We start from the raw sequence: 15,121 nt of genomic DNA, 5'->3' as shown, positions 1-15,121 counted from the left end.
CACCATATTAACAGAATAAAAGAATAAAACCATGGTAGTGTTTCAATAGATGTAGAAAAAACTGATGAAATAAAACTTTCATGATAAAAAATATGACAATAGGAATAGAAGCTAATAAAGAACACTACTAATATATAGCAGACATGAACAATGAAAGCATTCCCTGTGAGATCAGGAGCTCTACATGATGCCCATGATGAAGTCTTCTACATGACATGCTACTGGATATCCTAACCAGTGCAGTGAAATGAGAAAAGGAAATAAAAGGTAGAGCATTAGAAGGAAAGACACAAAACTCATCATTTGCACATATGATATTCTTTTTTTTTTTTTTTTTTTTTTTTGCTATTTCTTTGGGCCGCTCCCGCGGCATATGGAGGTTCCCAGGCTAGGGGTCGAATCGGAGCTGTGGGCACTGGCCTACGCCAGAGCCACAGCAACTCGGGATCCGAGCCGCGTCTGCAACCTACACCACAGCTCACGGCAACGCCGGATCCTTAACCCACTGAGCAAGGGCAGGGATTGAACCCGCAACCTCATGGTTCCTAGTCGGATTCGTTAACCACTGCGCCACGACGGGAACTCCAATGATATGATATTCTATGTGGAAAATCCAAAGGCATCTACAAATTGCTAGATTTGTAGCAATGTTGCTAGATTCAAAACAAAATTCATTTGCATTTCTATACAATAGTAAAAATAAGTTAGAAAATGTAGATTTAAAAAGATTTGGAAATAGCAGGAAAAATACAAAGAATCCAGGAGTAAATCTAATAAAATAATTACAACCCAGTAATTTAGTAAAAATAGTATCTGTGGCACTTCTTATGGGCCATTACTACTCTATTAAGCAGTTCTTCTCCCAGTATATACCCTGACTTTTCATCTTTTAAAAAATGGCTTTTGGGGAATTCCAATTGTGGCTCTGTGGGTTAAGATCACAACATAATGTCCATGAGGATGAGGGTTCGAGCCCTGGCCTTGCTCAGTAGGTTAAGGATGCAGTGTTGCCTCAAGCTCCAGCACAGGTTGCAGATGCAGCTCATCTGATGTTGTCGTGATTGTGGTGTAGGCCTCAGCTACAGCTTCAATTCAACCCCTAGCCAGGGAACTTACATTTGGCATGGGTGCAGCCATTAAAAAAAAAAAAAAAAAAAGTGTCTTTTGGGAGTTCCCTGTGATGCAGTGTTAAGAATCCAGCATTGTCACTGCAGTGACTTGAGTCAGTGCTGTGGCACAGGTTTGATCCCTGGCCCAGGAATGTTCACATGTCACAGGTATGGCCAAAAAATAAAAAGTGTCTTTTGGAGTTCCCGTTGTGGTGCAGCGGAAATGAGTCTGACTACGAACCATGAGGTTGTGGGTTTGATCCCTGGCCTTGCTCAGTGGGTTGAGGATTTGGCATTGCCATGAGCTGTGGTGTAGGTCACAGGCTCAGCTCAGATCTGGGGTTGCTGTGGCTCTGGTGTAGGCCGGCAGCAACAGTTCTGATTAGACCCCTAGCCTGGGAACCTCCATATGCCAAAAGTGCAGGACAAAAAAGATTAAAAAAAGAAAAAGTGTCTTTTACAAGGTAAAAAGTTAATTTTGATAAAATAAGTTGATTATTTTCTCTTTTTATGATCATGCTTTTGGTGTCATGTCCTGAAGATTTTCTCTGAGGTTATCTTCTAAAAGTTAGGTAGTTTTGCATTTTACTTTTAAATCTGGGATTTATTTTGAGATTTTTTTTTTTTTGGTTGAGGTTGATTTTTTTTTTCCTATTGATATCTAATTGCTTTAACATGTTTGTTGAAAAAATTATCCTTCCTCCACTGAGTTGCTTTTTTATGGTAAGATGTGCATCCCATAAAATTTATTATATCCATTTGTGCAATTCATTGGCATTAAGTATATCACATTGTTGTGCAACCATCACCATGGTCCATCTTCAGAACTTTTCAGTATCCCGTACTGAAATTCTGTACCCATTAAATTATAACTGTCCACCCCCTCCTTCTCCAGCCCCTTGTCAATCGGTCAGTCACTATTCTGCTTTCTGTCTCTATGAATCTTACTGATATAGGGACTTCATGTTAGTGGAATCATACAATACTTCACTTTTGTTTCTGGCTTATTTCATTTAACATAATGCCTTCAAGGTTGATCCATGTTGTAGCATGTGTCAGAATTTCCTTACTTTTTGAAACTAATATTCCATTGTATGGATATACTACTTTTGTTTGTTTATCCAGTCACTGATGGGTGGACATTTGGGTTATTTCTACGTTTTGGCTGTTGTGAATAATGCTGCTATGAGTGTTGGTGTACCAAACCCTGCTTTCAGTACTTTTGGGGTTATTGAATTGCTTTTTTTTTTTTTTGCTTTTAGGGCCATACACAGGCTAGGAGTCTACTCAGAGTTACAGCTGCCGCCTGCACCATAGCCATAGTAACAAGGGATCCAAGCTGCATCTGCGACCTAAACCACAGCTCATAGCAACGCTGGATCGTTAACCCACTGAGCGACGCCTGGGATCCAACCCGTGTCCTCATGGATGCTAGTCGGGATCATTACCGCTGAGCCACAGGGGGAACTCCTCATTGAATTGCTTTTGCATGCTTGTCAAAAGTCGATTTTATGGGGCTGTTTCTGGGTTCTCTATTCTGTTTCATTGAACAATATCTCTGTCCTCTAAAAAACACTATATTAGTATCTATATAATAAGTCTTGAAATCAGGTAATGTGATTCTTCCCACTTTATTCTTATTTTTCAGAATTGTTTTAGCTATTCTGATGTTTCCCCTTAAAACATTTTAGAATAATCTTGTCTATATATGTAAGAAATATTTCTGGGATTTTGAAGGAAAGTGCATTATTCACATCTTTATCACACTGAGTCTTCCAATCCATGAGCATAAAATGCCTTTCCATGTATTTAAATCTTTGATTTCTTCATCATTGTTTTATAGTTTTCATTATATAATTCCTGTATATATTTTGTTCAATTTACATCAGAGTATTTAGGTATGCTACATTGATGGGTTTTTCATGTTAATCCAGTTTTGCATTCCTGGGGCAAAATAGGATTGCTTCATGTTAAACCAAATAGAATTTATTCATTCATGTTTTTTTTGGTATGTGTTGCTGGATTTGGTTTGCTGGAATATTGTTGAGTACTTTGGCATCTGTATTCACAGACATTATTGGTTGCAGTTTTCTTATGATGTCTTTGACTTTTTAAACATTTTTATTGAATTATAGTGGATTTACAATGTTCTGTTAGTTTCAGGTATACAGCAAAGTGATTCAGATATATACTCTCAGATATATACATATATTCTTTTTCAGATTCTTTTCCATTATAGGTTATTACAAGATATTGAGTATAGTTCCCTGTGCTGTAAAGTAAGTCCTTGTTGGTTACCTATTTTATATATATTAGTGTGTATATATATTTTAATCCGAACTCCTAATTTATCCCTCCCCCCCTTTCTTCTTTGGTAATCATAAGTTTGTTTGTTTTCTATGTCCTTTGCCTGACTTTGGACCAGGCAATTCTGGCCTTACAGAGTGTGACCCCTTTTTCTTTGTTTTTTTTTTTTTTTTCTGTGGCATATGGCGCTCCCAAGCCAGGGATCACATGCAAGCTGCAGCTGCAAACTAAGCCACAGCTGCAGCAACATGGTATCCCTAACCCACTCTGCTGGGCCGGGGATTGAATCCCTTATCCCAGCGTTCCCAAGACACTACTGATCCTGTTGCACTACAGCAAGAACTCCCCTCTTCTTCTTTTTTTTTTTTTTTTGAGAATTTAAGATTGATTGGTGTTAGTTTTTCTTTAAACATTCGGTAGAATTTACTGGTGAAGCCATCTGGTTCTGGACTTTCTGTGTAGGAAAATTTTCAAATTACTAACTCAATCTCTACTTGTTATGGATCTATTCAGATTTTTTTTATTTTTTCTTAAGTCAGATTTTGTGGTTTTCATGTCTAGGAATTTGTCCATAGCTTATCTACTTGGTTGGCATACAATTGTTCATAGTATTCCCTTAAAATCATTGTTATTATTAGTGAGATATTATTAGTGATATCTCTTATTTCTAATTTCAGTAATGTTGAGTCTTCTCCCTTTTTATTTTTTTTATTTTTATTTATTTATTTATTTATTTATTTATTGTCTTTTTTTTGCTATTTCTTGGGCTGCTCCCGCAGCGTATGGAGGTTCCCAGGCTAGGGGTCTAATCAGAGCTGTAGCCACCGGCCTACGCCAGAGTCACAGCAACGCGGGATCCGAGCCGAGTCTGCAACCTACACCACAGCTCACGGCAACGCCGGATTGTTAACCCACTGAGCAAGGGCAGGGACCGAACCCGCAACCTCATGGTTCCTAGTCGGATTCGTTAACCACTGAACCACGATGGGAACTCCTTCTCCCTTTTTAAAGGTCAGTTTAGGTAAAGGCATGTTAATTTTGTTGGCTTTTCAAAGAAGCAACTTATGCTTTCATTGATTTTGAGGGTTTTTTTTTTGGTCTTTTTTAGGGCCACACCGTCAGCATATGGAGGTTCCCAGGCTAGGGGTCCAGTTGGCGCTGTAGCTGCCGGCCACAGCCACAGCAACTCAGGATCCAAGTCAAGTCTGAGACCTACACCACAGCTCATGGCAACGCTGGATCCTTAACACACTGAGCAAGGCCAGGGATTGAATCTGCATCTTCAAGGATACTAGTTGGGTTCATTAGCTGCTGAGCCACGAAAGGAACTCTGATTTGAGGTTTTTTAAATGGCTAGGGCTATGGTCTGTCCGGCATAGGTTCTCTGGGCACATAAAAAGAATGTGTATTCTGCTGTTTCTGAGTAATGTTATATAAATTTTGATTAGATCCTTTTGTTTGATGGTGTTGAATTCTTCTGTCTTCTTGCTGATTTTTTGTCTATCAGTTGTTGAGAGAAGAGTATTGAAGCCTCAACTATAAATTTCAATTTGTCTGTATGTATACTCAGTTTTATGAGGTTTTGCTTCACATATTTTCCAGCTGTGTTGTTTGGGAAGTAAGATTTAGAATTGTTGTGCTTTCTTGGTATATTGGCCCTTTTATCATTATGTGATGTCTTTGTCCCTGGTAATTTTCGTTCTTTTCTTTTTCTTTTTTTTCTTTTTACAGTGTCATCTGCAGCATATGGAAATTCCTGGGGTAGGGGTCAAATTGGAGCTACAGCTCCTGGCCTTCATCACAGCCACAGCAATCCTGGATGAGCCCCATGTGCGACTTATACCACAGCTTGAGGCAACACAGGATCTAACACACTGAGCAATGCCAGGGATTGAGCCTGCATCCTCTTGGACACTATGTCAGGTTCTTAACCTGCTGACCCACAACAGGAACTCCCTGGTGATTTTCTTAATGAAGTCTACTACACCCGATATTAATATAGCCATTCCTATATTTATTTGTTTGATGTTTACATAGTATATCTTTTTCTGTACTTTTTTTTTTTTTTTTTTTTTGGCTGCACCTGTGGCATGTGAAAGTTCTAGGGGTTGAACTTGCACCACAGCAGCAACCCAGGCCACTGCAGTGACAATGCCAGGTACTTAACCTCCTGTGCCACAAGGGAACTCTTTTTATGTGCTTTTGCTTTTAGCCCACATGTCATTGTATTTGAAGTGCGTTTCTTTTAAATAACATGTGTCTGGGTAATTTTTTTGGTCCACTATACCAAATTCTGTTGATTAACTGCTGTATTTAGACCATTTACATTTACTGTAATTATTGATATGGTAAGGCTAAGTCTGCCACTTTATTTTTGTTTTGTTTATTCTCTCCCTCTCTGTTTCTCTGTTTACCTTTTTCCTGTCTTCCTATGGCTTAGTTAAACATCTTTTAGAGTTTTTTGAATTATCTATAGTGTTTTTTGTCTTTTTGCCATTTCTTGAACCGCTCCTGCGGCATATGGAAGTTCCCAGGCTCAGAGTCGAATCAGAGCTGTAGCTGCTGGCCTACACCACAGCCGCAGCAACGCTGGATCCTTAACCCACTGAGCAAGACCTGGGATTGAACCCACAACCTCATGGTTCCTAGTGGGATTCGTTAACCACTGAGCCATGACGGGAACTCCAATCTATAGTGTTTTTGAGTGTATCTTTTTGTATCATTTTTAGTGGTTGCTCTAGGATTATACTTTATACAGATAGCTCATGAAAGTCTACTGATCTCAACACTACCAGATAGAGTGGAATGAAGAAAACCTTACCTCCTTTTATGTCCCATTACCCTTCCCTATTTATAATTCAGTTATCTTAGGCATTTCCTACCTACACTGAGAACCACTTTAGGCAGTGTAATCATTTTTGCTCCAACCATCAAACATAATTTAGAAAACTCAAAAGGAGATGGGAAGTCTATTTTATTTACCAAAATTTTGCTTATCATATTTTTTCTTCCTTTTTTGATGATCACGGTTTCCTCCTTTTGTCATTTCCCTTCTGTCTAAAGAACATCCTTTAGCCAGTCTTTTAGGGTACATCTGCTATTGACATTCTCTTAGTTTTCCTTCATCTGAGAATATATTTATTTTCCCTTCATTCTTAAAGAATATATTCACTAGATACAGAATTCTGAGTTGATATATTTTTCCTTTTAGTGCCTAAAAAAAAAAAAAAATGTGCTGCCTTCTCTAGTCTCCATGGCTTCTGAGGAAAAATCCTGTCATTTGATTTGTCTCCCTCCTATTGGTGAGGTGTTCTTTTTTTCTGGCTCCTTTCAATATTTTTCTTTCTTCTTTCTTTCTTTCTCCCTCCTTCTATTTATTTATTTATTTTGCTTTTTAGGGCCACACCCATGGCATATGAAAGTTCCCAGGCTAGGGGCTGAATTGAAGCTACAGCTGCCGGCCTACACCACAGCAATGCAGGATCCAAGCCACACCTGTGACCTACACCATAGCTCATGGCAACACCAGATCCCCCACCCACTGAGTGAGGCCAGGGATCAAACCCGCATCCTCATGGATACTAGTCAGATTTGTTTCCGCTGCACCACAGTGGGAACTCCTGGGTATAGAAATACTTTTTGATGGCTAAAGATAAAGATAGAAATCACACAAGGAAAACCTTAATAGATATGAATACTCAAAAATTTAAACTTCTGTAACATTAAATAGATTAAGTAGAAAACAACAAAAGATATATGCCACATATATGATAGTAAGTAATGTTTCTAACATATAAAGTGATAAAACACTAAGGCTCTCTGTGGGTACAATTTACCAAAGAGGAAATAAAAATAAGCAGTATGAATTGGAAAAAAATGAACCTCATTACTGGGCAAAGAAATGCCATTTTCTGCTTATCTGATTAGTAAAGTTTTAAAATTGAATACCCAGAGCCAATGACAGGCAGCAAAAATGCATACTCATATAAGGGGTGTAAGGGACACACCCTCCTGAGCGTGAGCAAGAAATGCTACTCTGAGGAATTTTTCCTGAGGAAATCATCTGTAATACCAAGGCTCATGAGTAATGACATTCATGGCAGCATTATTTAGAAAAAATGTCATTAATAAAACCATGCCTTAAGGGATGGTAGCGTAATTCCCAGGATACTCATCATCATTAATGTTAACCCAGCGTCCACCTTGAGCCAGGAAGTGGTCTCCACTAAGCAGCTTGGTAGCCCTTTGATGTTGAGCCCACTGCTATCCCATGTTACAGAACCTTGGAACAGATTGCCTTGGTCCCAACCTGCACCCCCTGCCCCTGCTGCCCCCGGGAGTGGTGGAGATAGATCTAGCTCCCAAGGCAGTTGGAAACAATGCAAATTATGAGTGTTTTTAACAAAGGGACATGTTTACAATATAATGCTAAATGAAAGATGAGGATCCAGAATCACGCTACCGATTTTAAGTGAAAAGAGTATAAAATTGTTGCATTTATGCAGAGAAGAAAGGAATCTGTGAAGGAAAGGGCTTAAGGAGAGAAGGTGGACAGAGAGGCCACAGAGGCAGAAAAGGCATGAAGGGTAGAGAGGGTGGGGGGCTTCTAGAGCCACTGCTGCCATTTCAGAGCCTTGTCTGGCCTCCAAGAGACTACACAGAGATCACCATCCATTGTGGTCCATCAGGGCTCAGGGGTCCACAAGATCCTGGGTCTCTGTCAACCAGAGTCCCCTGCCCCCTGCTCCCCTATTTGCTGGGTAAGATTAAGCAGCAGTACCCTCCCATTCTGACAGCCAGCTAGTGGTGCCCACTTTGAGGACAGGACTGAATCAGATGAGCTGTGAAGGTCAAGGGAGCCAGGGACCCTGTCTTTAGAACCTGGAGGGCACTCAGGAATGGCAGCAGAGGACCCAGGGTTGACAGCCACCTCCCCTTCAACCTTGCAGCCTCCAGCATGGAGGGCTTCGTGTCAGCGGTGGAACAGAGGCAAGGAGAGCCTAGTTCCCTCTGAACTGTGGGCACAGCCACCCATGCCCATGCCCCTCCCACGCAGGGCACTTCAGCCCCTCTGCAGAGCCAGTAGTGCTGGAGGAACTGTGGAGGAGCTACCTCAAATACTGGTGGTGCCAAGAAAGGGCACCAGGCAGTGCTCTGTGCTCAGAGGCTCCGCAGACAGCTGCTGCCCTGGAGGAAAACATTCTTAACTATTTTAAAGCTGAAAGACAGAGGGAAGTTATTTCTTACTTCTCCAAAATGAAATCCCTTAACTGGGAACTTCCCAAACCCCAATCCCCCGAAATCTGGAGCCTAAATTTAGATTGTCCCTGGAAGCTCACCAGATCACCCTGGTGCAGGGTCAGCCATCAGCTGCCCAAGATAAACTTATTTCTGCCGACTCAGGCCTTTCCCTCACACAGTTAATGAGATCCTGCTGCACTTCCCCTGGGAAAGCAGAACAATAGTGGCAGATGAGCAGGTGGGCTGGGCTGGCAAACTGGCCTGAGAGCCCCTTGCCAGAAAACAGGGACTCACACCCTGCCCAACCCGGACCCCTTCTGACCTCGGCCTGCAGGCCTGGGCCCACCATGTCATCCCAACTCTACTGGCCTCCTGCCCTTCCCGCCTCTGGGCTCTTGTGCAGAACTTCAGTTTGGGCTGAACCTCCACCTCCTCAGGCTTTCATCACTTGTGTCACACTGCTGTCTCTTTCCCTCACAGCCAAGGGCATACCCTGGAGTCCTACCCACCCCCTGGCTGAGGGCAGGAGCCCCCTTGGTGTGTGTTCTACCCGGAGATTATGCTCAGTGCACAGTAAGTGGTCAGGAGATTCTAGAGTTGAAGGAAGGGAGGGCACGTTCTCATGCCCCTGCTGGTCGGGGCTGGGCCCACCACAACCAGCACATCAGAGTGTGAGAGGTAGAGACTGAGGCCCTTCCACCAAGTCCCCACAATACTGTGAGGCTGTCCCCAAAGAGATGTGAACTCACTGGGGACACCTCAGGGTGCCAGGCTGGGATGGGCCCAAAGTGGTAGAGAGAGGGAGGCAGGCGGGCAGGCGATGGGGGAGAGCCTTATACTGGCTATAGCTCCAAGCTGGTGGAGAGGAGGCAGGTGGCCAGAGGGTGGATCATGGGCTGCCCCCTGCTCACCTGAAATAGATGTGTGAAGATGGCCACTGTGTTGGGGCTCATTCCTGGATACTGGGGAGGTAAACCAACAAGCGTATGGACAGTCCCAGCTTGGGCCTCTGAGGGCAAGGCTAAGGAATGGGGGCGGAAAGGCATTGGAGAATTGACCTTGATAACACAACTTGGAAGATGCAGGCTCAGGAGTTCCTGTCATGCCACAGCAGAAACGAATCCAACTAGGAACCATGAGGTTTTGGGTTCAATCCCTAGCCTCACTCAGTGGGTTAAGGACCTGGCGTTGCTTTGAACTGTGGTGTAGGCCGGCCAGCAGCTGTAGCTCGGATTCGATCCCTACCCTGAGAACCCCCATACACCGCAAGTGCAGCCCTGAAAAAAAAGATGCAGGCTCCTTTCGAGGGACATGCACTGCAGGCTTGGGTGAGGGACAGACCAGTCTGAGGGCCCGGAGGGAGGCAAATCTGGATGGAGCATGGAGTGTGCTGCTGGACTGGCCAGACCTAGTACAGCTGGCACATACCATATGAGCTGTTCCTGAGAGTTAGTGATGTGTCCATGGGCAGTGGGAGCCACAGAGGGTTTCAGGCAGAATGTGACCCAGGAGTAGGGCCTGCCAAGATGGCCCAGCTGCCTTGAGGAGAGTGGCTAAGGGTGGGACCTGGATGGCCTGAGGTGGCCACAGTAGTTGTCCTGGTAAGACGGCAGTGTGGAATGTGGTGGAGGGACCCTGGGAAACATCCCTGGATTTGGGCCATGGGCAAGTGGGATTGAAGGAGTGTGTGGGAAGTTCCTGTTGTGGCTCAGCAGGTACAAAACCCAACTAGTATCCATGAGGATGCGGGTTCCATCCCTGGCTTTGATTGTTGGATTAAGGATCTGGCATGGTTGCAAGCGTTAGTGTAGATGTGGCTCAGATCTGGCATTACTGTGGCTGCGGTGTACGCTGATGACTGCATCTCTTAATTTGCCCTGTAGCCTAGAAACTTCCGTATGCTGCAGTGCGGCCTTAAAAAGCAAAAAGAAAAAAAAGAAAGGGGGTTGTACTGGGCCCCTTGGAGTGGATGGGGGAGAGGACATCCAGGATATTCTACAGCAGGAGAAAAGCAGTGAGTGAAGTGCGGCTGGGAATGGGAGGAGGCTGTAGTGCTGGTAGTCCTATCCTGTGCAGGGAGTGAGGGGCTGGGTTAAGGAAGGGGTTAAGTCCTCCCCAATCACACAGGGGCCAGCAAACTTGCCTTGGGTGCCTCCCCATGCTGGACTGCAGGGTACAATCTCTGCTACCTGAGGAGGAAGAAGCAACTGGGCCCAAGACAGACAGATCTATCAAAGCTCCTAACCTGTGGGCAGCCTCAGAATCAGGGCTTCTCCTCAGGCACCTTGGACCTGAGGGAGGAGCAGGGGTCCTAGCAGCCCCATTTCAGTGCAGAGTACAGACTTTGCAGGAGACAAAGGGGCCACCAGGGAGTGAGAAGAGCGCTGCCAGAAAGGGGCTGGTTCCCGGACCTGAGCCTCAGGGGGGCCCAGGGTTCATCCCAGTGGGCCTTTTGAGAAACGGCTGGGCCATTGTGCAGAAGAATGCCCGGAAATCCTTCGCCTCCCGCCTCAGCGAGGATGGGGGCTCTTCCTCCCTGTCAGGAAACTCCATGTTAGCTTCCGGAGGGTGGCCTGGGGGCTGGGGTGCCAGGCGAAGCACTGCCACTGGTAGAGCAGTATGCTGCCCCTACGCTTTTGTGTCTCTTGTCTGAGAGTGAGAGACGAGAGGCGGGAGTAGGAGTAGGCGGCAGAGCCTGAGGCCACAGGCTGCTCCTGGAAGGACACCCTTTGTGCTGGATCATTAAGGACCATTGGGGACTTTCTGAGACGGTGTCACCAGAGAGGGCCTCAAAGGATGGGGGATGGGCAGCATCTCCGGAAGAGGAGCAGTGCATGCACAGGTTGGGAGGTCTGAGAAGCCCCCCAGGGCGGGGGGTGGGAGGAGGGTGGATTGCAGAGGCTGTAGAAGGAACTCAGGAACCCCCGTTCTTCCTGCTTGGTGCTGGAGCCTAAAACCCCAGGGACGTCGTAGTGCTGGGTAGGACCTTGGACGAAGCTGGAACCCTGGGCCTGACCCACACAGGCCTTCCTGGCTTCTTGGCCTGTGGGAAAGACAGTGTCAACATTCAGAGGGCCTCTGCAGGAAGGGTGCGGAGAAGGGGGCCTGGGTTGGGTTTGGACTCCAGGGAGAGCTTCCTGGAAGAACAGGCTGAGCTGTGCTTGCCCTAACCCGAGAGAAGGGGCCGAGAGAGCCCCCAATGCACGGCTCGGAGGTGGGGACTCCCGGCGACTTTGGCCAGGGAAAAGCGGAGCTGGCCCGGGAGGTAGGGACCAACAGGCTCATTCAGGGAGGTGGCGTGGATGTCGATGCAGACCCAGGGTCAGGCAGCACCTGAAACCGCGAGGTGGGGGGTGCACGGAGAGGTGGCGTGCGGAGCGCGAGCAGCTGCCCCAGCCAGCCTGAAATGCGCTCGGCCTAGACCAGGACCATCGCCAGTGGGGTACCCAGGGCGGCGGCCTAGCGAGGAGCGGTCCCCCCGCCCACCCCCGATAATGCCCGCCCATGCCCGCCTCCACGCCCCTCTACCCCGGTGCGCCGTTGTTTCCCGAAGACTGGTTGCCGGAGGCGCCTGCGATTGGCTGCGGGCGGATGGCCCGCGCGCGGATTGGCTGTTTAGGGCGGGGGGGGGGGCGGGCAGAGGGGCAGAGTCCGCCCCGAACCTTCAAATGGGAAGCCCCTCTAGAGGCTCCCGCAGACTCGAGGCTGTGCTGAGAAGCCGCGGGTCCGGGGGACTGAGGGAGTGAGCCGTGCGCGCCCGGAGGCCCCGGGCCGTCGGGCGCGCGTCTTGTCTCCAGCCATGGGTTCGGCAGCGCTGGAAATCCTCGGCCTCGTGCTGTGCCTGGTGGGCTGGGTAGGCCTGATCCTGGCGTGCGGGCTGCCCATGTGGCAGGTAACCGCCTTCCTGGACCACAACATCGTGACGGCGCAGACCACTTGGAAGGGGCTGTGGATGTCCTGCGTGGTGCAGAGCACGGGGCATATGCAGTGCAAGGTGTACGACTCGGTGCTGGCGCTGAGCACCGAAGTGCAGGCAGCGCGGGCCCTCACCGTCGGCGCAGTGCTGCTGGCGCTCGTTGCGCTCTTCGTTACCTTGGCAGGTGCGCAGTGCACCACCTGCGTGGCCCCCGGCCCGGGCAAGGCACGCGTAGCTCTCACCGGCGGCGCGCTCTACGCGCTCTGCGGGCTGCTGGCGCTCGTGCCACTCTGCTGGTTCGCCAACATCGTGGTCCGCGAGTTCTACGACCCGACTGTGCCCATGTCGCAGAAGTACGAGCTGGGCGCCGCCCTCTACATCGGCTGGGCCGCCTCGGCGCTGCTCATGTGTGGAGGCGGCCTCGTGTGCTGTGGTGCCTGGCTCTGTGCCGGCCGCCCCGACCTCGGCTTCCCTGTCAAGTATTCGGCCCCGCGGCGGCCCACGGCCACCGGCGACTACGACAAGAAGAACTACGTCTGAGGGTGTCGGGCACAACAGGGCCGCGAGCTGGACTAGCCAGAGGAACTCCGCTTTGGAGGGCGGCCTTCGCTGGAGTGCGCGGCGCACTGGCTCCGCAGAACTCCCAGCTCTGTGCCCAGACCAGACTTTGCCCGCACCCCGTCCTCTCCGGCCGCCGCTGGCCGGCCCTGCTGCCGCGCAAAGCAACGCGCACTTGGGAGGACTCGCTCGGTTTCTTTTTCTGCGTGCAGTGTTGGCTCCAACGTGGGTAGGGCGTGCGTTCCTTTGGCTGTGTGGGCACCATACTAAAGATGACGCTCCCTGCCCGACCCTCAGAGTCTCGGATGCCGGCCACTCCCCAGCGGCTCCTGCTGATTTTAGAGGCAGCGGGAGAGCAGAGAGCGCAGGGACCCCAGAGGGAAGCCTACAGCTGGCCTTTATTCCATCATCGGGCTAGCCCCAGGGTAGGGGCGAGAGACTTGGCCTCACCCTAGCAGTTCCCCAGGCGACAACGCTTATGGGCACCAGATCCTGGGTGTGGGGCTGGGGCCCTGCCCTCAGTCACAGCTTGGGGGAAGGGTTAAATCTGCTTAGTAAATAGTTTGGATACTCTCCTATCCGTGTCCTGTTCTCTGTCCAGCCACTGCCCATGCCCAGCAGCCCCCATTCATCCACCTACCTTCTTCCCCCCAAAAGCTCCTGTGGGGACCTCCCAGGGCTGGCCTCTGGGATCAGAAGATCCCATGGCCATTTCTCAGATCCTTCCTGCTACCTGATCACCTTCCTGTTGGGTGGGAAACAGCCACAGCTCACTGCAATCCAGAAAGGCAAGATCTATAGTCTTAAGGGTCACTGCTGAGTCATGGGGCTTAGGGGGTGCAATGAGGGGAATAGGAGCTGTGACGCAGACCCCAGCAAAAAATGGCAGTTGACTCCGGCCACTGTGTGGGTCTTAGGATGCAGGCAGTGCTGAGGGTGGGCTGCTAGTTTTACCTAGAGGAGGTTGGGTGTTTCCCACCTGCCCTTTGGGGCTCACCCAGCTCTGGGTCACATCACATGGCCCAACACCTGTATAACACCAACTGGGCCCCTTCTGCTCAGTACTGCAGTAACAGGGGCAAGTCTAGCATGTGTGCTGGGCTCCAGTGGAGCTGGCTGCAGGTTGACAAGCATGTTGCCATGGGGAGGAGGCATCCTCGGCTGGCTCCCCAAAGTGCCTAGGCTCAGGTCCAGCCCCTACATCCTGACTCTGCGCAGGGTCCATGCCCACCTGGTGGCCTGGCAGCCAGCCCAGACTTGGGCCGACCACCAGCCCCTTTGTGCCAGCCCCTGCTGGGAGCCCTCTGTGACATTCATCCTATGGGTAGGTCCTCTGGGAGCTGGTGCTGGTTGTAGCCAGGCACTGGGGTGGGGCGGGGTCTCAGGAGGGCACAGCTGACCAGAACTGCCCTGAGCTCACTGCTTCCAACCCTGTTCTTGGCACTTCGAATTAATACATTTTTGCTTCTGCCAAAGGCCAGGGTATAAGAGAACAATAGACGGGAGTGGGGTTTGCAGGGAGAAGCTCCAAACCCAGCCAGGAGGGAAGGCTTGGCATCTGCCCCAACTCTGGCCATGGGGGCCATGTCCAGAAATGTCTGGGCTGGGTCCAACGGCAAGGAGTCTCCCAGGCCTGGCCAGTCTCCCTATTGTTAGGGAGGGGTAGAACCCAAGGACACAGACTCAGGCAGCTGCTAAGAACTCAGCCCAAACCTCAGGACCTCAGGGAGGCCGAACTCTCTGGAGGCCTGAGCTCTCAATGGTGGGACTACAGAAGCACAGGCCCCATCACACAGAGGTCCTTGGCAGTGCCACCTGGGCCTGACCAAGAACAGCCCCCGAGCGTGGGAGTGTGTGATCCTGTGGCCTCAGCTCTTGGTGGAGCCAAAAAAGAGGTCCTTACACTCCTGCTCCTGGCCACAGGGGCCAGCCAGTCCTGCATACAGGGTGTTTGGCCAAGGGTGCTGGCCTAAGGCTTCATCCCACACAG

The 15,121-nt window shown here is 48.9% G+C and overlaps 1 protein-coding gene across 1 annotated transcript; it reads left to right on the top strand.

The window, feature by feature from the left end:
- CLDN5 (claudin 5) lies at positions 12,357-13,249 on the top strand. The gene is given in 1 exon segment (NM_001161636.1): positions 12,357-13,249. A coding segment is annotated over 1 exon segment (657 nt). The 5' UTR covers positions 12,357-12,456; the 3' UTR covers positions 13,114-13,249.

The sequence above is a fragment of the Sus scrofa genome, chromosome 14 (assembly GCF_000003025.6).
Source record: "Sus scrofa isolate TJ Tabasco breed Duroc chromosome 14, Sscrofa11.1, whole genome shotgun sequence".
Taxonomy (NCBI): Eukaryota; Metazoa; Chordata; class Mammalia; order Artiodactyla; family Suidae; genus Sus; species Sus scrofa.
Note: the sequence above shows the minus strand (reverse complement) of the source record. Positions and strands in the feature narration are given on the sequence as shown.